Here is a 23,724-nt window from a genome sequence, read left to right on the forward strand (position 1 = left end):
GAACAATGTAAATTGGTTGGTATAGGTGCATCCTTATTCAAAGTAATATCCAAATCTAGTTTAAAGGCTACGTTTACCTTTTACGAAAAAATAATAAAGGCACATCTTTTTGCAGGTAAAAAATTTGCATTCATTAATTTTTTACTCTGCCGCCTGTAAGGTATTGCACCCACAAGCTGCAGATCACAGGTACAATGCCAGAATCCTGAAGGCACTCAGTCAGCTGTCTGTACATATCTCGTACGGGCACGCATTTACTTAATGGGAGGAGAAATCAATGAACTATGAGCGCATTCACCAGCGGCCAATTAACCAGAACTCTGTGAATGAATGCGACCATGTGGGTGGAGCCCCACACAGCTGCACTGTTTTTAACCAGTTCAGCTCCACCCCATAGCAGATATACTGCTACAGAGCGGCAGCTGTGCGCAAAATCACGTATATATACGTGATTCCGCATTTTCGAGTAGGGGGTGCGCCCGCCCTACCCATGCCACCATTCGCTGCTGAGGCTGTCAATCACCGGGTCCCGGCCAGTGATTACTTGCAGGCGCCCAATGATTGCTGAGGATCTCTGATGGGGGGGGGGGGAGAGAACTGTTAGTAAACAAAACAGTTCTCCTCCCTGTCAGCTCCTGCACACTGCTCAGCACAGCCATACAAAGCAGAGTGCTTACAGTGAAGCACTAACACAGCACACATTGTAAAATGGCACACATGTTAACCCTTTCCTGCCTATTGCCATTAGTACAGTCAGTGCTTTTTATTAGCACTGATCACTGTATTGGTGTCACTGGGGATGTCAGTGACACCAAGTCAGTTCCCCCCAGTGTCAGAATGCCCGCCGAAGTCCTGCAGTCCTGCTACTAGTAATGATCGCCGCCATTACTGGTAAAAATTCATTTTAAAAAACCCCATACCACCATTTGTAAACGCTATAACTTTCACGTAAACCAATTAATTTACATGTATTAGGGGTTTTTTTCAGCAAAGACATGTAGCAGAATACATTTTGGACTAAATTTATGATGAAATTTGATTTTTTTACTGGACATGTTTGTGTAGTGGACTGATGTGCTGATGTGGTGTTGTTTTTTGTCCACAAGATAGCGTCTGTTGAGGTACTGAGCATGTGCGTTCTTTGTCTACAAGATAGCGTCTGTTGAGGTACTGAGCATGTGCGTTCTTTGTCTACAAGATGGAGTCTGTTGAGGAACTGAGCATGTGCAGGGGGCATTTTAAATGTCCATCTCTATATATACACCCTGTTCCAAATTATTATGCAAATGATATTTTTCTCATTTACCTAAATAACTGATGTAAATAACAGTTAGTTAACGCAGTGCCGTAACGCAAAAAATGGCCTGGTCAGGAGGGGTTTAAATACTCTGGAGGGCAAGTGGTTAAATTGTGACATTGGGTGCATGGAGAAGATCCCCCGCCCTCTGTCACATGGAGGAGGAATTGGGGAGAGAGGAAGCAGGAGCTGCAACATGTTACATGTTCCACCCTAAATACGGGTGGAACATGTAACATGTTTCAAAGGTGATTTTATCCTTTAATCTGGTGTTGTCTTTAAAAGAAAGTTGCAGAAGAACAAAGAAACTGTGGCAAGATACTAAGATATATGATACAGCTGTATGACAAACTTCCGCATTGCAAATTAGCTTTTTTATTATCATGGTTCACTGCCAGTGGGAACTTTCCCACCACCATGCTCAAACAAATCCTGCAATTCCTCCAAAACAGAGTATGTTACAATGAAGCTTCTGCTGTTAAAAAATCAACCAAAAACACCATATAAGATCAAAGTAGTCATATGATATAGAAAAAGCTAATCTGACAGCACAGATGTGCATGTATGACCCAAGTTCCCGTATTAAATGATGTTAAAAGTGAGCCACACTTCACACTCTGAGAGAACACCATGCACAGATTATTATTCATCTCCAGTGGGAAAGTCACTGATATGCCAAAAGATTATTTATAATGTGAGAAAAGTAACTAGAGATAGATGATACATCTGTGTCTTATTGGTGTAAAACTATTCTGTTTAAATAAAGCTTTCCCTGAAGGGCTTCAAGTTGCAAAACATCAGTAAACCTAAAACAGAGCTGGCCACACATTTTTGCAATAAAAGGTGATGGACTGTAGAAATGAGCTCTGAATCAACTGTAAATCTACAGCTAGTCATTTATGTTTTTGCTTGTTATTGCCAGGTGGTTGATGAAGCTATGGCAGATGTAGATGTTAGGAGGTCTGTAGCAATGCAGTTGTGGTGGGTTACACAAAAGCCAACTATAGCTGCAACTTGAAAAAAACACAAAATATCAGTGCTAAATAAGTCAAAGAAATAGTTGTTTGCCAGAATTGAAGGCCTTCCTGCCACTTGAGGGTTTATTTTTAAATTCCAGGCAAAAATAAGAACTAAAAACAACGTGATATGAGCCAATAGTAAACCCACCCAGATCCAGCTATGATTATTCTTAGAGCTGACAACTGGAGGAGAGGAAATTTCCTGATATCAGCAACAGTTTATATGGATTCAGAAGGAAATGGGAATCAGTATATTGGTTTTTATTGAATTGGGCCAAACCTTGACAACTGTATGTTTGCCACAGATGTTCAATTCATCCCCTAAACAAACCAGTTTACACACTGAAAAGCAAATTCCAGTGGATCCCTTAGTAGCTTAAAGTGGTTGTAAGCCCCACACCCAAAATACCATTCTTTTGCACAGTTTAGTAGATAATGTTGTTATAACCTAATTCACATTGTGTGTACCTCTCAAAAAAGTCATCCTCATTCAGTTTTAGCCCTCAGAAATATGACAATCTGTAGGCGTGGCATAGCACCAAAGATTGGGGGGTGGAGACCTAACATCATATTATCCCCCCCCACACACACACCTACTCACAGAGTCTCTCTCTGTATTCTCTGATGTCTCTCTTTGTAGTCTCCGATGTCTCTCTCTCATTCTCTGATATCTCTCTCCCTGATTTGTCCGTGATGAGAGGAGAAGAAGAGGTGAAGAAGAGAAGAGGAAGAAAAGAGGAAGAAAAGAGGAGAAGAAGAAGAGAAGAAGAAGAGAAAAGGAAGAAAAGAGGAGAAGAAAAAAATAGAAGAGGAGGAGAGAAGAGAAAGAAAAGAGGAGAAGAAGAGAAGAGAAAGAAAGAAAGAAAAGAGGTGAAGAAGAGAAGAGGAAGAAAAGATGAGAAGAGTAGAAGAAAAGAAAAAGGAAGAGGAGAAGAAAAGAGGAGAGGAGAAGAGGAGAAGAGGAAGAGAAAAGAGGATAAGAAGAGAAGAGGAAGAGAAAAGAGGATGAGAAGAGAAGAGAAGAAGAAGAGTTGAGGAGAAGAGGAGAAGAAGAAGAAGAGAAAAGGAGAAGAGGAGAAGAGAAGAAGAGGAGAAAAGGAGAAGAGGAGAAGAGAAGAGAAGAAGAGAAGAAGAAGAGGAGAAGAGAAGGAGAAGAGGAGAAGAGAAGGAGAAGAGGAGAAGAGAAGGAGAAGAGGAGAAGAGGAGAAGAGGAGAAGAGAAGAAGAGAAGAGAAGAAGAAGAGAAGAAGAAGAGGAAAAGAGAAGAGGAGAAGAGAGAAGAGGAGAGGAGAGGAGAAGAGAAGAGAAGAGAAGAGAGGAGAGGAGAGGAGAGGAGAAAGTGAAAGAAAACTCAGCTCCTATCTCAGTCACAGCTCAAAGTGAGATACAGAGCAGCTGCAGACACGCCCCCTTTACACAGGCTCAGGCATGTGTCTCATTACACAGGCTTTCAATCAAAGGAGTAGGGGCCTGGTGCCACCATTTTGTTAATGGTGTCGGGTTTTTTTAATCAGGAGAGAGGATTACCAATGAAGGCTGTTCTTCTACCTGCCATACTATGCACAAATGATTTGTGCCCTTATTCTTTATTAGATTTACTGTTGTGTTTGTATTTGACTTTCCAGCCTGACTATTATGTGTGAATGATATGTATGCCAGGTGAAGTGTATCAGAGAAGTGCTCTGTTTATGGTATTGTTAATTTCTGCTCTTTGCCTGCCCTGACCATTAGCTTGTTTTTTTAGCTATGCTTGTGGTTAAAAATCCCCGATCTCCAGCTTTCCTGAACTTTTATCTGCTAAATTACATTATACTTTGTTCTGGTGCTATCTGTTGTTAGTGCTGTTACCACCAGTGATATAAGAGGACTGGGCTGAGGGCTGGATGTCATCCCCCACCCCCACCCTTTCTCCTGGCCAATACAAATAATATGTATTGGATTGGTGGCCTTAAGTGAAGATACTCCACATTCACACCTCAATCAAAATGGGACCCACAGCCCATTTTTGGGGAAGATATAGCTCCCTGTTCAGACTTGTGACCACAGAGCTTGGCAGAAGAAAGTCTTTCCTCATCAACTACCTTTGTGGCTCTGATATGTTATGTGACTGAGAGATGTGAATGAAGTCATTGATGGAAGAAATATGTGAAATGCGTTATGTTCAATAGCTAAAGAAAACTTAATGACAAGGATTATCAATCAACTGCCTTACCATGAAAAGACCATAATGTTGTGTTTGCCTCCTTGGTCAAAAGGTTCCTAGTCTAACAGCTTCTATCCATGACAAAAGTGCTATGTTTTTTGAGTGGCATGAAAGGTAAGATTCTCCCTTCTGTAGCTGAAAGATAGAAGTTGGTGAAACATGCCCTGGCTAAAGCTGATCCCTGTGGAAGTGGAGAATCGCATTAATGGGGGTATTGGATTGAAATCAGTCTGCTATTTAGGTGCTCTATAAAAGCCCTGTATAACATGGTGCTGCTAAAAGTACTGGAAATAAATGTTTGCACCACTATGCTGCATCACTTGGATCACACAGGTGATCATAGCAAATTCTGTATAGGTAGATATCTCTCCACCACGATTCTCAGTAAGATCAGTATGTCCACCCTGAATACTGTGTATGCTTCGGATAGGAAGGTGATTGGCACAAAGGTGGAAACCCACACAGCACCATGGTAAGTGACATTATATTTAGGTTGGTGGTTACAAGTGAAATGATTCAATCCATGTCTCCAGCAATTGCCAGCTGTGGCCATTCCCCTATTCCCTAATCCAAGATTTCAAGCAAGGAGTCTCACTTCTTCTGCTACTCTTTTCATAATATGATGTTATAATTCATAATAAGTAAGAAGAGAAATCATTGTGGCAGTGCGGTATCCTGCCAGATTCTAAATAGAATTTATAACCCAGAATTCTCAACCAGGCAGGTTGAGGAGCTCCAGAGTGTTTGCCGAATGGAGAGGAACCTGGCTTTTCAGTTTTTTCATTGTTTTGCAATGTTTGTTTTGGGATCTGGAGCCTGGAGATTTCAAAGTGATCTGGGAGAGATGAAGTCTCCAATCCTGGGTCCAGGTTTTGTGAACAGCCAGCACACAGATTGCTTTTTGTAGAGACCTGCCTATGGTTCTGGTCTCCACCCCAGCAGACAGAGGTCACTACTAGGGGTCAGGAAGGCTCCACGTGGGAACCAAAGCAGCAAGGGGCTGCAAATTATGTGTACAGAATTGTGTATGAAGACTATCTGTGGGGGGCAGACAAAGGGCCTAAAGGGTAAGGCCAGAGAAGGAGTGCTGCATGTACAGTATACACCTGGAGGCTGAATGTGTTTTTCTTTGGATGGAAATGCTGAAAACCCCTGTAAGGGAAACTCATTGATTTTCTTTCTGGAAGTTTGTTGAACTTAAAATTGGGCAAGAAAAACTCTTAAAAAGAATAAAAGTGATTGGTGGTATCCTTTAAAGCTCTACTACTAGATGCTATTTCTCACAGAGAACTGTGAGTGAAACCCTTGTAAGGGAAACTCATTGATTTTCTTTCTGGATGTTTTTTGAACTTTGTTTTAATAAAATTGTGCAAGAAAAGCCCTTTAAAAAATAAAAGCAAGTGGTGGTGTCCTTTACAGCCCTGCCACTTGATAGTAGTTTTCACATACCCTAAAGTAATGTTTGTGTCAGAGGGCAGAGCTGGGAAGTTGATGCCACCTCCGTCTGTAATGCATACAAGAAATGATGATCCAGATTCTCCACTATCAACATATAAGTAAAATTTTGAGTTTTATAAAGCAAACACTCAGCTATAAAGCCACATCCATGAAAGTTGACAATACTTTCCAAGAATACTGTTAAGTGCACTTAAAAGACAGAGCATGAAAAATGGACAATGTAGCTCCATTTAGCACATATAGCTTTGCTATACTGGCCATTATAAAGGGGGCTAAAGCCAATATTGTTACTAGGACAGAAACAAAAAGTAGATAACCAGATCTTAAGACTTTGTAGAACGGATGTAATTTTATTAAATGGGGTATAAATTGCTATACTTTCTCCATGTGTTCACATTTTTCCCATGGGGTCTGATAGTCTGTTTAATATAAATCCAAGTAAATTAAAGAATACAAATCTACACATTGTGGGGCAATTAGCGCTACAAAAAAATAACACTGACATATAATTACTAAAGCATCGACAAATGTATATAAAATGTGATAAACTTATCAGAAGTAATATTTTTTAGCTTTTATTGTTTTTTTTTTTCTGAATGTTTTAAATGATAATTAAAATGTGATATCTACACACAGCTGTGTGCCATTTCTTTAAAGGAAAATAGATCTGTTTACTGGAACTATAGCTTTTAAATGAGAACTGTCATCTGAGAAATATCAGGTCTGCCATTGCTGACCTTCTGAAAATTATAATTGTTTGCTTTGTTGCTTGCTGCGCCCTCCATCCACAGCTGAACACCAGAGTCTCATGTACCAGGGCTAAACACCCAGCATGCACAAAGCCTAAAGGTTTACTTTGAACAGTAGCTCCATACTCTCATATACCACTGCCCAATTGTCCCTAATTTGGAGGAGCTGCCCCTCTGTTGTAACCAAATCCATCTGTCCCTCTTTCCTCCTCCATTGTCCTGGTGAGATGTATAAAACTTAATATAAATTGCTTTTAAGTATCAAAATTGCTTCCTTATACTAAACCTTTCATCCATCCCTTACAATTTTGCAATTTATTTGTACACGCCAGTACTGACAAAAAAAGCACTTATTATGTTGTAGTTTAATTAATCATTCATTATTTGCATGTCATTCTTTGTGGTCTGTATAATGGGTGCACAGCACAGCTGTGTCCTTCGCCTGCATTGGTGTTGTGTCCCTCTTTCTTATCTCATACATTTGGGAGGTTTGATACACCCTGCTACATGCGCTTCAATAATAATCCACCTCTGGCTGATTCTCTTTCTCCCTGAGCTCCACAGAACACAACAGAGAAAGATTTGAGATTCTTTCCAAGTTAGACTGCCACTAGATGGTGCTTGTAACATGCAAGGTACACAAATCATTCACTAGTACACAATACATAACAACACGATGTAAGCAAATTACGCTTCTTGTGCACCATAAAACAGATTTAATGACTCTACCCATTTTCCTATTAGCTTATTCATATTACCTAGATGTTGCAGACAATGGGAAAAATGGGAAACGTCATTTAAATGGTAAAGCATACTGGGCTCCATTTACAAAAGCATATCACATGCAATAATTAGGTGTCAGGACACATTTTCCTGAAATATCACATGCAATCCTGAAACTGTTAAAAGGAGTTACACTCAACTTACAGAAAGAAATAAATAATAAAATGCATGCAATGATTAAGTAGTGGTCCAGGCATGTGGTATTTAAGAAATGTAAAATTATAATAAGCAAATTGAGTAGTTTCTGCCTTTTTGGATCTGTTTTCTCAACAGTAAATATAGAAATAAGGAACTCATGGGGTTGATTTTGTAACCACAGTTTTACTGTTGCAGGGTGGAATTCCTGTGCAAAATCACATAAATAAATGTCATTTTGCACTTCCGCCACATGAGGGGCGTGCACGCGCCACCAGACGAAATCTTCAGCTGTGAACTGTCACAGCACAAAATGATCTGCAAGCCCGGCGAAACACATCAACGTATTTCCGGTTACGGTGGATGCGTAGTGACGTCACGTCCGGTGAGTGGAGTGCACGCCGGTTTGTGGCGCTCCAGAGTGACTTCCTGCTTTCCTTTCAAAGGAATTCATATTATTCACTGTCAGTCCACTTCTGCAAATTATGGATTTGTGTCATATAATATGAGCCTCTGGGCCTATTAAGAAAACGTGAACATATCTTTTATCATGTGAGTGCATATAGGGCAGCTTTTTTAGATTAAAGAGTTTTTTTACAGTATTTGCACTATTTGTGTCTTTTTATTTGTTGTTCATTGCCATCTAATCGTGGGAATCGTTTTTGGAGGATATCAAGTGCAGAGGTATCTAGGGAGGATATGCCCAGTCTATAAAGCTTGTTTGATTCTTAACCATACCAGCAAAGAGTCCATTCCATCTGGTGAGTGGAGATTGGATCAATAATCACAGATAGTGTGAACACATTTTGGTTGAAGAATTTTTTTAGCACTATTTTTGGGATTGAGCACAATTTATATATATTTTTATATATCTTTGGGACTTTATTTGGACTTTTTTACACATTAATAATTTATTTTGCGCTGTGGAATGTTTATATTTATAATTGATTGGTATTTTCCTTTCATGAACAGCAGCATTTAGACTTTGATTGTAGTATATACATCATTTTTCTGTGGCGCAATTTTTTTATATTTTTATTCCCAGCAAGCAGTTGCTCGCCAGCACCTGCAGATCATCGGTCAGGGAGTGCAAAAAGTAAAAACCGCAGAGGTGATAAAATACCACCAAAAGAAAGCTCTATTTGTGGGAAAAGGACATAAATTTCATTTGGGTGCAGCATTGCATGACTACGCAGTTATCAGTTAAAGTGATGCAGCGCCATACCGCAAAAAATCGCCTGGTCAGGAAGGGGGGTAAATCTTCTGGAGGGCAACAATTACTTGAAATATCGCATGCGATCCTGAAACTTGTCAATTCGCTATACCGTTTTGAGGTATTTACTGCAAAACGCTCAAAACACTCAATGAATAGGACATGAAGTTACACTCAATTCACAGAAGGAAATAAAATATAGGATGCATGCAATAATTAAGTAGTGGTCCAGGCATGCAGTATTTAAAAAATGTAAAAATATAATAGGCAAATTGAGAATAGTTTCTGCCTTTTTTGTTTTACTTTTGGATAGAATGGAGGCAAATTACAACACCTGTCAGGTTTTTATTGCTGTCTGTGTCCCCGTTAGGGAGATTCACCCTCTCTATTTGTCCTGTTTATCATTATCAATGAAAGTCAAATGAAAAGAAGATCTCAAATTTGGGGTTGTCCCCAAAAAAGTAATAGAGGGGACATCTTCTAATAGGGACACAGATGGCAAAAAAAAAACCTGGCAGGGGTCATAACCCTCTCCTATCCAAAATGAAAAGAAAATGTTGCCTATAAGACTTCACTTTACAAAGCATACCCAATCACATGCAAGTAAAAAAAACAGAATTTTTGCTTGGACATGATTGGATGATGGAAATCAGCAGAGCTCCCCTTCAGCCCCCAAGCTCTGGAGCAGCTTCATCTACAAAGTGCTCAGTCTATGTGCCTTTAGTAAATGAACCCAATTAACATAGTAAATCTACCCCATTACATGTAGTAAAATATATTTATTTTCTCCTCTCATTTCACCAGATTTTTAGAGACTTTTTTCTATGCATACATCATATACAGTGGGGCAAAAAAAAAGATTTTTGTCAGCCACCAATTGTGCAAGTTCTCCCACTTAAATAGATGAGAGAGGCCTGTAATTGGCATCATAGGTAGACCTCAACTATGAGAGACAAAATGAGAAACAAATCCAGACAATCACATTGGCTGATTTGGAAAGAATTTATTTGCAAATTATGGTGGAAAATAAGTATTTGGTCAATATCAAAAGTTCATCTCAATACTTTGTTATATATCCTTTGTTGGCAATGACAGAGGTCAGACGTTTCCTGTAAGTCTTCACAAGGTTGGCACACACTGTTGCTGGTATGTTGGCCCATTCCTCCATGCAGATCTCCTCTAGAGCAGTGATGTTTTAGGGCTGTCGCTGGGCAACACGGACTTTCAACTCCCTCCAAAGGTTTTCTATGGGGTTGAGATCTGGAGACTGGCTAGGCCACTTCAGGGCCTTGAAATGCTTCTTACAAAGCCACTCCTTCGTTGCCCGGGCGGTATGTTTGGGATCATTGTCATGTTGGAAGACCCAGCCACGTTTCATCTTCAATGCCCTTGCTGATGGAAGGAGGTTTGCACTCAAAATCTCACGATACATGGCCCCATTCATTCTGTCCTGTATATGGATCAGTCGTCCTGGTCCCTTTTCGGAGAAACAGCCCCAAAGCATGATGTTGCCACCCCCATGCTTCATAGTAGGTATGGTGTTCTTTGGATGCAACTCAGCATTCTCTCTCCTCCAAACACGACCAGTTGTGTTTCTACCAAACAGTTCTATTTTGGTTTCATCTGACCATATGACATTCTCCCAATCCTCTTCTGGATCATCCAAATGCTCTCTAGCAAACTTCAGACGGGCCCGGACATGTACTAGCTTAAGCAGGGGGACACGTCTGGCACTGCAGGATCTGAGTCCCTGGTGGCGTAGTGTGTTACTGATAGTAGCCTTTGTCAAGATGGTCCCAGCTCTCTGCAGGTCATTCACTAGGTCCCCCCATGTGGTCCTGGGATTTTTGCTCACCGTTCTTGTGATCATTTTAATCCCACGGGGTGAGATCTTGCGTGGAGCCCCAGATCGAGGGAGATTATCAGTGGTCTTGTATGTCTTCCATTTTCTAATTATTGCTCCTACAGTTGATTTGTTCACACCAAACTGCTTGCCTATTGCAGATTCAGTCTTCCCAGCCTGGTGCAGGTCTACAATTGTGTTTCTGGTGTCCTTCGACAGCTCTTTGGTCTTCACCATAGTGGAGTTTGGAGTGTGACTGTTTGAGGTTGTGGACAGGTGTCTTTTATACTGATAACAAGTTCAAACAGGTGCCATTGATACTGGTAATGAGTGCAGGACAGAGGAGTCTCTTAAAGAAGAAGGTACAGGTCTGTGAGAGCCAGAAATCTTGCTTGTTTGTAGGTGACCAAATACTTATTTTCCACCATAATTTACAAATAAATTCTTTCCAAATCAGCCAATGTGATTGTCTGGATTTTTTTTCTCATTTTGTCTCTCATAGTTGAGGTCTACCTATGATGCCAATTACAGGCCTCTCTCATCTTTTTAAGTGGGAGAACTTGCACAATTGGTGGCTGACTAAATACTTTTTTGCCCCACTGTACATCATTTGCTGCAAAAATCCAAACTCCAAACATACAATGCATATGTATATCCATATCATGGTCTAATCCCCTGTTAGAACACATCATATGTAGTGGGGATACTTTACTTTTTCACAATTATTTTTAGAAATAGCTTCCCACTGAAAAGTTCCCACTGACATCATTGATCTTTTTAGCTATCTGTAAGGGGTTAATTCTTCCCAATCACCACAAGTATAAAGAGCATTCTTCCCACTGACCATCACACTAATGTATCATGAGTTGGAGATATCGTCATTTTAGAAGGGGGTTTCCTGAGACTGGAAAGTTATTTCAAGGAATCCTCTGTGTTGAAAAGGTTGAGAAAGGCTGCTTGTTAACATGGCTGCTGCCCCCCCCCCCCCCAGAAAGGGTACATACTGTATATATAAATAGCATACCTCACAGAGTCTCCAACACTTTCCTGCATTATCCAAAGAAAAGAAAAAATTCTAGAGTGAGTCTTTAAATGTTAATTTTGGAACTCATGTTAGGATTTGACAATGATGTGCAATTACCAAAAGCAGCCATCAAATCAAAGTTACAGTATAGTCAAACCACGGAAAGATTTTTTTTTTGGCCACTCTTCTCTTCATATTGCTATTTGCTTTGTTTTATGCCTAGTCCATGGTTTTGATAGATAGATAGATAGATAGATAGATAGATAGATAGATAGATAGTGTTGGAGTAAAAGTCCTGGTGCTACATATCTCTTGTATCTTTATTTCCCATAGATAAACTGCATATAAATGTACATCTTATAGCTATTGGGCTTCTTGCATAAATCCTCTGATACACAGAAATAACCCAAAATGATTAAATGTTGCATAGCTCAACAACCAATGCCAAATCTCATAGTTTTCATAATGGCATCTTCTGATGGTGTGCAGTTTTCATCTAAACACTATAGTAAATGCAGAATTTGATATGAAATTTAGAGACTGTACTAACAGAATGCATGATATACTAACCCAGTGTCAGATAATTATGGAAGTGGTACATTACATCCATGTGCTGGAAACAGTGGAGAGGACTAATGCTAGCCACAGATAGGACACAGCCTGACCATCTGAGGATATCTTTAGATCCAGCTCCAGGAAAAACATAAATGTGCTCAGGTTGCTGAAAGCTAGCCATATATGCATAGGTTTCTCTTGTAAAAACTGCGAGCTGAACAAGAGAAATTTAATAGATTCCGTCATCCATGCTAAACAGCACCCATGACTTTCTGAATACCCGAACAGTGTCTGCATCTGATAGGATGCAGTCACTGTTCCTACAACAATTTTCCACCCATCTCCTTTGATTCAAAGTTTGGTTGAGATGGGCAAATCAGCCTTAATTTGAGCTGTGTATGGCCAGCTGTTCATGTTTATGGTCCAAAGGACACCAACAGATATCAAAACATCTTTGGAGAAAACAATAGTGACTGGGCAAGGATCCTGGAGATCTTTTAGCTAGCACTGTCTACAGGTTATCAAAAGCTGTCACCAAACATGGCTAGATCATGTCTATGACCAAGAAAACGTGCTGCAGCAAACTCTAATACTCTGATTTTACTGCTGCTGTCAAAGATTGTAGCTACCTCCCCCAACTTCATATTAGCCCATCATTAAGGTGGACTGTCTTACTACCCAATAGAACTGCGCAGGAAAAGTAGTACGTAGAAAAAAAAGTTGGTTTAAGGTAGTTTGCAAAGTTAGACAGAACCTTTACAATATGTCTTCAACAAGGCACATGCAATGGATTCCAATTTATTCAACTGATATTCAGATAAACATTACAGAATATGCCAAGTAAACTAGTCAATTGTAGTAATTATTTCTAATATGTGTTCTATTGGCGGAGAATAAAAGTGCATTGATCAACTGAACTGATGGAGGTGCAGGTGCTCAAAGGTAATTTGCTGTAAAAGCTTTTCATATACAGTCAGAGTTCTGAGCATTTGAATGGAATTATTTATAATATTTAAAACCTGGTAACCCAACTGGTAAATATAAATCAATGAAAAACATACTGAATAGGTTTTTAATGGGGTTAATATTCTAACTGATGTTATAAAGCGTGCATTCCACAGATGTAAATGGCCATTTTTATTTCCCGGGTACAAAGTATGAAGTAACAGACCTCTATTTCCAAAACAGTTCAGACCACATGACATATTGGACAGGTTTTTTTTTTTTGTACTTGATTGAAAGTAATAAAAACATTTAATTAAACTTTATGCGCCCTGCTACAGAGCGTAGATATGCAACGCACAACACTGCACATATATTGTGTGAACAGGGCACATAGAGAACAATTGATTTCTAAGTGCTCTTGCATTGAGCCTACATTGATCAATGCAGATCAACTCACCTGGTGTGAGTAAAGCCCTAAGGCTTCGTTTACATCTTGCAATTTGAGATCACTGGCAGAATCGCTGAGATCCTGCCCACGATCCCAAATTGTGTTGCAATCGCAACACAACACGTTGAGCATTTGAGTGTCATTGTCCTTCAATGGCACCACAAACACGATGTGATTCTGCCGCAGTTGTTGCACGACAGCATCATGGGGCAATCGTGGCAAACTGTCTTTTCATAAATCATGTGAGCCTTGTCACAAGTGAATGGGCTCTCTTATATCCAGGGCCGTGGATAAGGGGGTACCACCAGTCCTCCTGTAGGGGGCCCAGGCCAGCAGGGGTGCCCAGGCAGCTGGATGATTCGGATGTGGGCATGGAGGGTGATCAGAACAGCAGAGGGGTGATTACTGGAACTGATCCCCTGTATGGCTCTTTCTGCAGCAGCTGAAAGCTGACTTCTCTCCCTCCCATTGGCTTTCAGCTGCTGCAGAGAGAACCATACAGGGGATCAGTTCCAGTAATTGCCCCGCATCATCCGTCCTGTGCACCATATGTTTCCCCCTGCTGCCCAGGCCCCCCACCCGCACAGTGCTGCCGGCTACCCTCCTTTCCTTCCACCGGCAGCTGCAGGCACTAGGACAATAGGATCCTCCTGGATGTAGAGTGGGGAAGGTTCCAGTAAATATGTCACATTTACCATCCCCCTTCCTTTCCTGAATGAACACAATGAGTGATCGGTGCTGATCACTGTCTGTGTTCATTCAGAAATGGAATTTAGTAAATTGTGTTTTTCTTAAGTGGGTGGCCCTATCAGGTTGGCTGTATGGGGCCCGTGGTTTCTAACAGCAACCCTACTTATATCACAAGCAGAATTGTGTAAAAATTGCAATGTCAAATCACGTAGCAGGAACACTCTGCGTTAATTATGTGATTGGGGCCATAATAACCAGAAAGGATGCTTGCTTAATGTCTAAACAAGAATGCTCCATCACTACAGATGTGCAAAATCTTTTCACATAGGTTTTTCAATACTGAACAGCAATATGTGCAGGCTCTATTGTTTATAATACAACCAGAAATACAATAGAATGGTAAAAAATAGTGGAAAGAAAACAGCATAAAGCAATAAAAGACTGGTAAAACCCTAATGCAGTTTCACTGCCATGTGTTAGAGAAGGTCACTGATCTATTCTTTAATGGCATCAGGTTCTGTACTTAAGAAAGTTTATTTAGTGGCAGTATCTGTTACTCTCACATCTTATGTGACCTCAGTGAGTAATTTTCTCCATGTATTAAGAAATAAAGTTCACGCCACGAATAAGGACAAGATGTCTTTCTACTGTGGTAAAACATATCACTTTAACCCCCTATGATTTACTGTACATAGGAGTGTAGAATATGGTCTTTTATTCCAGGCTCATATTATGCATGTCCATTCTTTTATATGGGGAAGTATATTTTCATTGGCATCATTTAATCAATCTTTATAAAGTCCACAAATATTCTGAATTATGTACAGCAAACATAAACACAAATAATAACTACTTTTTAATAGTAAAACAAACATATATCGCACTAGATTTCTAGTTTAAAGGATAAGTTCACTTTTTGGACAAAAATAATAAATGCACATTTTTTTTGCAGGTAAACTATTGGAAAGCATTGCACCAGCGATCAGTAGATCGCTGATGCCATACAGGTCTCCTGCAGACCTGTCAGAATATCTACGGGATGTACGAGCAAGAAGATATTCTGACAGGAAGCTTCAATGAACTACCGCGGTGCTCCACAGTGCCTTGGTAGTTCATTGAAAACTACAAGCTCACAGCCGCTAATGCTGTCGGGACTTGTAGTTCATTCATTCACGAAAGTCTGTGAATGAAAGACGCGGCTGTGTGGGCAGAGCCCCTCGGGGCTGCGCTGTTTTCAAATCTGACAGATAGTACGGGGAGACTTCTCCCCGTATTATCTGTCAGAAGGGGAGGAGGGCATGGCTGCAGCTATCGGACCATGTTACATCTTCCACTAAACATGGACATGTAACGTTCCCAAAAGTGAACTTATCCTCCTTGCAGATATAAAAGGCACAAATGATCACAGCCCTATATTCATTAATACATTCTTAAATGTATTTTTAAATGCAAGCAGTGCAAGTATCCGGATTTGACTTGGTATCAGTTGCTTGCAGCCCATCTGTACAGCAGAGCTCAGACTGGGGGAGGGAGAAGCAGTACTAAGAGTTAACTGTTTTTTCTGTAGTGCAAGAAGCATGGTGATAGGAGGCGAGGGTGATGAGCCAATCAGACTGCTGCTTCTTCTTTCACTGTCCATTCACAGGGTGGGGGAGGAACAGAATCTTGTGAGTGTTACTGAAATGCAGCACAGAAAAATCAGGTCTCCTGTCCTGCCAGACAAGGGTGTGCTGTCACACAGAGCTGTGTAAGAATCACAACTATATGGAAAGAAATATAAATCATTCACAGTGCCTTGAAAAAGTATTCATACCCCTTGAAATTTTTCACATTTTGCCATGTTACAACCAATAACGTAACTGTATTTTATTGGGATTTTATTGATAGACCAACACAAAGTGGCACATAGCTTGGGAAAAATTTTTTATAACCTAACCCTGCTTTAAACTTATCCACAACTTTATCCCTGACCTGTCTGGTGTGGTCCTTGGCCTTCATGATGCTGTTTGTTCACTAATGTTCTCTAATAAACCTCTGAGGGCTTCACAGAACAGCTGTATTTATACTGAGATTAAATTACACACAGGTGGACTAATTAGGTGACTTCTGAAGACAATTGGTTCCACTAGATTTTAGTTAGGGGTATCAGAGGGGCTGAATACAAATGCATGCCACACTTTTCAGATATATATTTGTAAACAATTTTGAAAACCATTTATCATTTTTCTTCCACTTCAGTTATGTGCCAGTTTGTGTTGGTCTATCACATAAAATCCCAATAAAATACATTTACGTTTTTGGTTGTGACAAAATGTGGAAAATTTCAAAGGGTATGAATACTTTTTCAAGGCACCGTATTACAGTTCCTTTGTGAGTATTTCATCTGTGTATTTAGCTGTTTACCTGGTGTTCAGCTTGGAAAAAGAAACTTCACCTAAAGATGATTTTGTTTGAAAGATTGAAACTGTTGTTAGGATTTTATTGTGGTTACTATCCCCAAGACAATAGGTGAGCTGAATCTACAGTTGTGCTCAAAAGTTTACATACCCTGGCAGAAATTGTGGAATTTTGGCATTGATATTGAAAATATGACTGATCATGCCAAAAAATGCTCTTTTTTTGAAGGATGATGACCATCTGAAGCCATTAATTATCAAATAGTTGTTTGGCTCCTTTTTTAATCATAATGATAACAGAAATCAACCAAATGGCCATGATCAAAAGTTTACATACCCTGGAATGTTTGGCCTTGGTACAGACACACAAGGTGACACACATGGGTTAAAATGCCAATTAGAGTCAGTTAATGCCAGTTAATGTCACACATCTGTGGCTTTTTAAATTGCAATTTGTGTCAGTGTATAACTAGTCATTGAGTTTGTTAGCTCTTATGTGGAAGCACTGACTAGGCTAGATACTGAGCCATGGGGATCAGAAAAGAACTGTTAAAAGTCCTGCGTAACAAGGTAATGGGACTTTATAAAGATGGAAAAGGACATAAAAAGATGTCCAAAGCCTTGAATATGCCAATCAGTACTGTTAAATCACCTATTAATTAGTGGAAAGTTCGGGGATCTCTTGATACCAAGCCAAGGTCAGGTCAAGAAAGATTGCAGCCACAACTGACAGAAGAATTGTTCGGGATACAAAGGGAAACCCCACTAATTGCAGTTTGAAAAGCCACAGATGTGGGACATTAACCTCTAATTGGCATTTTAACCCATGTGTGTCACCTTCTGTGTCTGTACCAAGGCCAAACATTCCAGGGTATGTAAACTTTTGATCCGGGCCATTTGGGTGATTTCTGTTATCATTATGATTTAAAAAGGAGCCAAACAACTATTTGATAATAAAATGGCTTCATATGATCATCATCCTTCAATAAAAGAGTATTTTTTGGCATGATCAGCCATATTTTCAATATCAATGCCAAAATTCCACAATTTCTGCCAGGGTATGTAAACGTTTGAGCACAACTGTATTTAACAGGATAAAGTGTCTTTTTAGAAAAAAAAATGAGAAACTCTGCCAGGTTATATTTGCTGTCAGTGCCCTCAGCAGGTACACTTCCCAAGTGGTTTGCATGACAAACACTTGTTTCTTTTGTGCGTTTTGGGTGCCATTCACAATAATGGTAACCAAAAGCATTTTTCTTGTTTTTCTGTGTTTTTATTATGTTCCAGAATCAAGAGCAGAATCGTGTGATTCTGCCAGCAATTCTAGAATGCCCAGATGTGAATGGAGCCTTCCAGATTTCACCTGTCCAAAACCAGTAATCAAAAAAAAAAATCAGTAGAGTTACATTTTGAAAGCATTGCAACTAAATATTATGATGTTGGATAACTGAAGTAGATTGAAGTCTGTCTAATTACAATGGGAAACTGGGTAGAAGATACTTCCACTGAGGCTTTTAAGAATGGTGGGGGAGGGAGGACTCTGGGTTGTCTGATACAATGGCCTTGTACACACAATGAGAATAAAGGACGAATGATTGTCTGGGTTTTTTTGTATGCTAGTCTCATATAAAAAACCAAATAGGTTAATTTTCATAGACGGAATACAGCTTCAGAAATTATGTAATCTGTCATTTCCAAGCATGCGAGGTCTTGGTCACTCATTCTATTTCATACAAACACTATGCTATTTACACAAATTCATTTCATTTATTCATACACAATTCATTCTGTTATCTTACAGGAAATATTTTCGTACTTGTCCCTTCGGATATTTTTGCATGAACTGTCGTTGTGTACTAACAAATAGATTATCAGATGATCATTTAAATAGCATTTTTGTTGTCCGATTTTCTCATTTTGTGTACTAGGCATATTTTTATTTTAAAAAAAGAAATCGGAAATCCACTTTAACCGCTTCTTGTCCGCCCTATAGCAGAAGTACTGCTACAGGGCGGCACTGGCTCACAAAATCACTTATATATACATGATTTTGCATTTCAGGGTTGGGGGCGTGCGCGAGGCAGTGATTACTCACTGACGCCCAGTGATTGCCAAGCCTCTCTGACTGGCGGAGGGGGGTTGTTTGTAAACAAAACAGTTTTCTCCCCTGTCAGCTACTGCACACTGCTTTGCATGGCTGTGCATAGCAGAGCCAAGTAAAGCAGTGTGCTTACAGTGAAGCACACACACACAGCCCAACAGTAAAACACACACCGCACACAGTTAAACCTTTGATCACCCCACATGTTAACCCCTTCCTGCCCAGTGCCATTAGTACAGTGTCAGTGCTTTTTATTAGCACTGATCACTGTATTGGTGTCACTGAGGATGTCAAGGACACCAAGTCAGTTCCCCTAAGTGTCAGAATGTCCACCACAGTCCCGCTATAAGTTGCTGATTGCCGCCATTACTAGTAAATTTTTTTTAAAAACCTCATTATATATACCGCCATTTGTAAACTCTATAACTTTCACGTAAACCAATTAATTTACACGTATTGGGATTTTTTTGTAGCAAAGACATGTAGCAGAATAAATTTTGGCCTAAAGTTATGACGAAATTTGATTTTTTAAATTTTTTTACTGGCCATGTTTAATAGCAAAAAGTAAAAAATATAGTTTTTTCTCAAAATCAAATTGCAAAAATAAAAAACACAAAGGCGATCAAATACCACTGAAAGAAAGCTCTGTTTATGGGAAAAAAGGACATAAATTTCATTTGGCTGCAGGTTACATGACTGCGCAATTGTCAGTTAACATAACACAGCGTCGTAAGGCAAAAAATGGCCTGGTCAGGAAGGGGGGTAAATCCTCAGGAGGGCAAGTGGTTAAAAGAGATAAGCACTGTATATGTAAAACCAAAGCTTTTCCTTTTTTATTTTGGAGAGAGCGGAGAATGGTTAAAACCAGGGGCGGACTGACAACTCCTGGGGCCCCCAGGCAATAGGGGATCATGGGGTCCTTGTGTCCTTGCCCAAACTCAAAAAAGCCTATGAAAAAGGTACCAGGGGCATCTCATGGGGCCCCCTACTGACCCCGGGTCCTCGGACAGTGCCCGAGTTTCCAAATGGTCAGTCCACCCCTGGTTAAAACCCAAGTTTTTTTTTTTCATTTGTGTCCAATTGTGGAGATTTCCATTCACATCCTGTCCTGTAGACACAAGAAGTAAAAGGAAATCTCTTACCTCCTTTCCTTTCTTAGACAGTTGTCACCAGCAGAGGCATGCCAATAGTAAGATTTTCCCTGAAATTCTGTTCTGATAACAAACTCTGAATTTCGGATTTTCCCTCCCGAGGCATGTCCCACTTCAATATCAGCTTCAATACCTAATAAGACAATAATCTAAAACTAGTGGAGAAGAACTGAAACTTCTCAAACCAAGTGACCAAATGCTTGTTCTGCCAACCACTTACTAGGTAGTGAGGCACGTGCCAAGACACTGGGAACCTGTACCTTTGAAAGCAAGTCTATAGCAACAGTTCCCATATTTCCTCATTGATTCACTTTACTGTTGCTTTAATGTACAAAAGTGAATAGACACTAAAATAAATAAAGTTCAGCAATCTAACCATACCTGTAGTTCTCCTTCCATAACACTGAGCAGCTTCACAAGATCCTCTTTGGTTGGATCATTGAGCTTCCTGTTTTTCCTGTCACCAGTGTCTGTAGATTTCCCGTGTCTTTTAACTGTTCCTGAGACCTGCATGTCTCCCTCCTTATTTCTGTGCACTTTATTCCTGTGTTTGACATCTCCTCCGAGGTTATCCTCCTCTATGACATTGCCATTGTTATAGTTCACATTTCGCCCAATGGTTGAGCTTTCTCCACCTTGATTTCGAGATCTCATGCCCACCTATGATCCCGAAAAAGAAAAAAAAATATTTAGCCAGAAGTATGCATAAAATGATGCATGGGATAATACATATTTATTACCTATCTACATATGAAAATATTTTCACCTTTTCTTCATTAAATGAGAGTACTGTTGGAATCAGTTCGTGGAAGAAAATGAACTTGTGGGATCTGCCTTGGATTGAGCCCCAGATCTGTCTGTTCTTGTTCGTCCCAGTGTTTTGACTAGCACCTGTACTTGTTACACCTCCACCTTGTCACAGCAATAACTATTCTATCTGCCTCGCCCTTGCACACCTGTTTCTGATCTCTTGTCAGCCTCCTGGTTATTTATGCTTCTGCTACTCCTGTAGGAGGCTGCTAGAGTATTTTCTCAATGTCAGAGTTTGTTTCCAATGTCGGAGTTTTAGATCTCCAACTATCTCCTTGTTCCTGCATTTGGGATTCCTGTAACCTTCATATCACTGTAGTCACCTTGTCTCCTGTCTTGTTACATGTATTTTCTGGTCCATATTGTACATTGTTTTATACCACTTTGTACTTCTGAGTAACCTATTTTCCTGCGAGTGCCTCTTTTGAGCCATAGCTGCCTAGTATAATTTTACCGTTCAGTGTCTGCCACCGCTCTTTGCCAATCCTTCCACTGGCTTCCGCTCACCCAATGAATAAAATTCAAGATACTTACAACTTATAAAGCCAACCACAACTCAGCTCCTAGTTACATCACTGACCTGGTTTCAAAATAGCAATCAAATTGTTCTCTTTGTTTCTCCCAAGACCTCCTGCTCTCTAGCTCCCTTGTTACTTCCTCCCATGCTCGCCTCCAGGATTTCTCCAGAGCCGCTTTCATCCTCTGGAACTCCCTTCCCAATGTGTCCAACTATCTCCATCTCTTTCCACTTTTAGACAATCCCTGAAAACTTAGCTCTTCAGAGAGGGCTATATGTATAATAATAATAACAATAATAATAAAACATAACTGTTCCTTATTATTTTTATTTTTTTTTTACCAGTCATTGCCCTTGGTTTCCTCTTCTGGCCTTGCAACTCTCTTTTTTACATGTCTTTATCTGTTCTACCGTGCAGGCATCTTGGTCTTGTGTTGCTGTATTCTACTATACTTTATTACTCCAGTGTCTCATGCTTGTCACTAGCAGGTGCTGCCAGATGGGCAATCCCCTGAGCTGCATACTTGAAGTGGCATGCAATGAAATATGTGCACCTTCAGCATCTCTGGAAAGGACCCAGCACTCAAGTCTAATTATCTCACATCCTCCACCAGTTGTGGTGGCCATGAGTATTATGACCTAGACTTTGGTATACCATGTATCTTTGTCATCCCAGTCCATGCCTAGGGCCCTCAAAACATGTCAGCAAAGTACTACTGATTGTTCTCTTTGCTTTAATAAAATATAAATATAAAATATAAAATTCATATTTAATACCAAAAGGAATTCATACATATATGTGTATCAAGTTGCCAGTGTCTAATTCACCTTAATAGAGCCTTTATAGTCGGTTTCTATATAGCTTGTAGACAGGTGCCTACAGGTTGGGTATTTGTTAGATGGAGTTTTTGGGCTGCCCTGGTGGGGAAGGGTTACCCTGGGTCTGCTGTTTTCCCATACTTTTTCTAGGTTCTGTCCTCCACCGTGTGGTACATATAAAAAGGGGGATGGCTGGGTCCAATGCTGCCTGAGCCACATGGGAAAAGGCTAAATGGTCCACATGAAAGGATGTAACAGCAGCAACCCACCTGAAGTTATTCTAAAGAGGTGTATGGCAGTTGTAGCATATCAGAAGAACAGGGCCTGTAATGCACACATGGGGTGAAGTAAAGAACATACCATTGATAAGAGCTACAAGCACACAAGGCAATGTCAGGACAGCCAGACAGTGGGAGAGCAGTACCAGCAGGGGTTAAAGGTCTCACGCATAGCGAGTGAAGCAGTTTTGTTCCTCTCTCCCAAGCAGCTGGTGCCACAGTAACCGGAACTGAACCCACATTGCGGAGACCCAAGGGACCTAGCCATAGGTACAGGATGAATTAATCGAATTGTGCACGCAAGTGGGTTCTCACAGGTACATGTAGAACCACAGGCTATCTCTGGGTGGGAGATGATAGAGTAGCTGAACCTGTGGAAAGGGACATTGCTCTGTGGTGCCCTCTGTCGCATTCCAATTGGATGTATGTATCATGGGATGGTGTGGCATGTATGGAAAACCTGCAGGTTATGGTACAAATTCCCTCGGGGTGTACTGCTTGCTTGCTTCTGTCTCAGGCATTAGAGTGCACATACACCGAAGAATTGGGAAGAGGAGAGAAAAAAAAGGACTCAGTGTGCATGAGTGAGGTGACTGTAGATCTTTATTACTAACTGACCATACACTGCTAAACTGCTTGAATTTCAGCTGATTACTGGTTCCTCGGCCAAAATTAGAACAGTGTATGACTCTGCCAGCACTGTTTTGTTTCACTAAAGTCAATTGTTCAATTGAATTTTGACAAAGGAGCCTGTCTGAACATTGTGAACCGGACAGATCCTGCATCCAGTCAGATGCAATCACAGTTCGGGTATTCTAACAATCACTGCTAGGGCTCTTTCACATGGGTGGCCAGGGGTGGTAAAAACAGGTGATTAAACAGTGGTTTTACTGTCTTCCACCCCCCCACCCTTCCCCGGACCAACCAGCTAAAGTCTAACCGCACGGGGCTATACATATGCCAAGGCGACAATGTTTTGCTTTTCACAACCCATTAGGTCAATGGAAATGCGCCACAACTGTGAGCTAAGTGCTTGGCTCAAGGTTGCACTATTTTTATTCAAAATTTCCCTTGGGATTTAAAAAATCAATATATTGTAGCTCACCAATAGATATGGTGGCCATCTTGGTTTTCTTTTGTTAGTCTTTTTTGCCCTCTGTTTACGCCTGGTGAGCTGACCAGTAACACACCTGTTTCCTGTATTAGAGTGCCCCCACTCTGGATGAAGGAGCACAGGAGGCACCTTTAGACAGCAGCATTGTCAGTTGGAGGGGGTAGGGGAGTGTTAAAT

General features: G+C 40.4%; 1 protein-coding gene across 3 annotated transcripts in view; it reads right to left on the reverse strand.

Moving 5' to 3' along the window:
* The window catches only part of FILIP1 (filamin A interacting protein 1), a 210,042-nt gene that overhangs the window by 65,435 nt on the left and 120,883 nt on the right, over positions 1-23,724 (reverse strand). For all 3 annotated transcript variants that reach the window (XM_089681393.1, XM_089681395.1, XM_089681396.1), the window contains exon 2: positions 20,391-20,669. In XM_089681393.1, the coding sequence (XP_089537519.1) occupies positions 20,391-20,663 (273 nt within the window). In that variant the 5' untranslated portion in view covers positions 20,664-20,669. The remainder of the gene's footprint in view (positions 1-20,390; positions 20,670-23,724) is intronic.

This window comes from Staurois parvus, unplaced genomic scaffold (assembly GCF_062004578.1).
Source record: "Staurois parvus isolate SC_StPar_1 unplaced genomic scaffold, SC_StPar_1.0 ptg000264l, whole genome shotgun sequence".
Taxonomy (NCBI): domain Eukaryota; kingdom Metazoa; phylum Chordata; class Amphibia; order Anura; family Ranidae; genus Staurois; species Staurois parvus.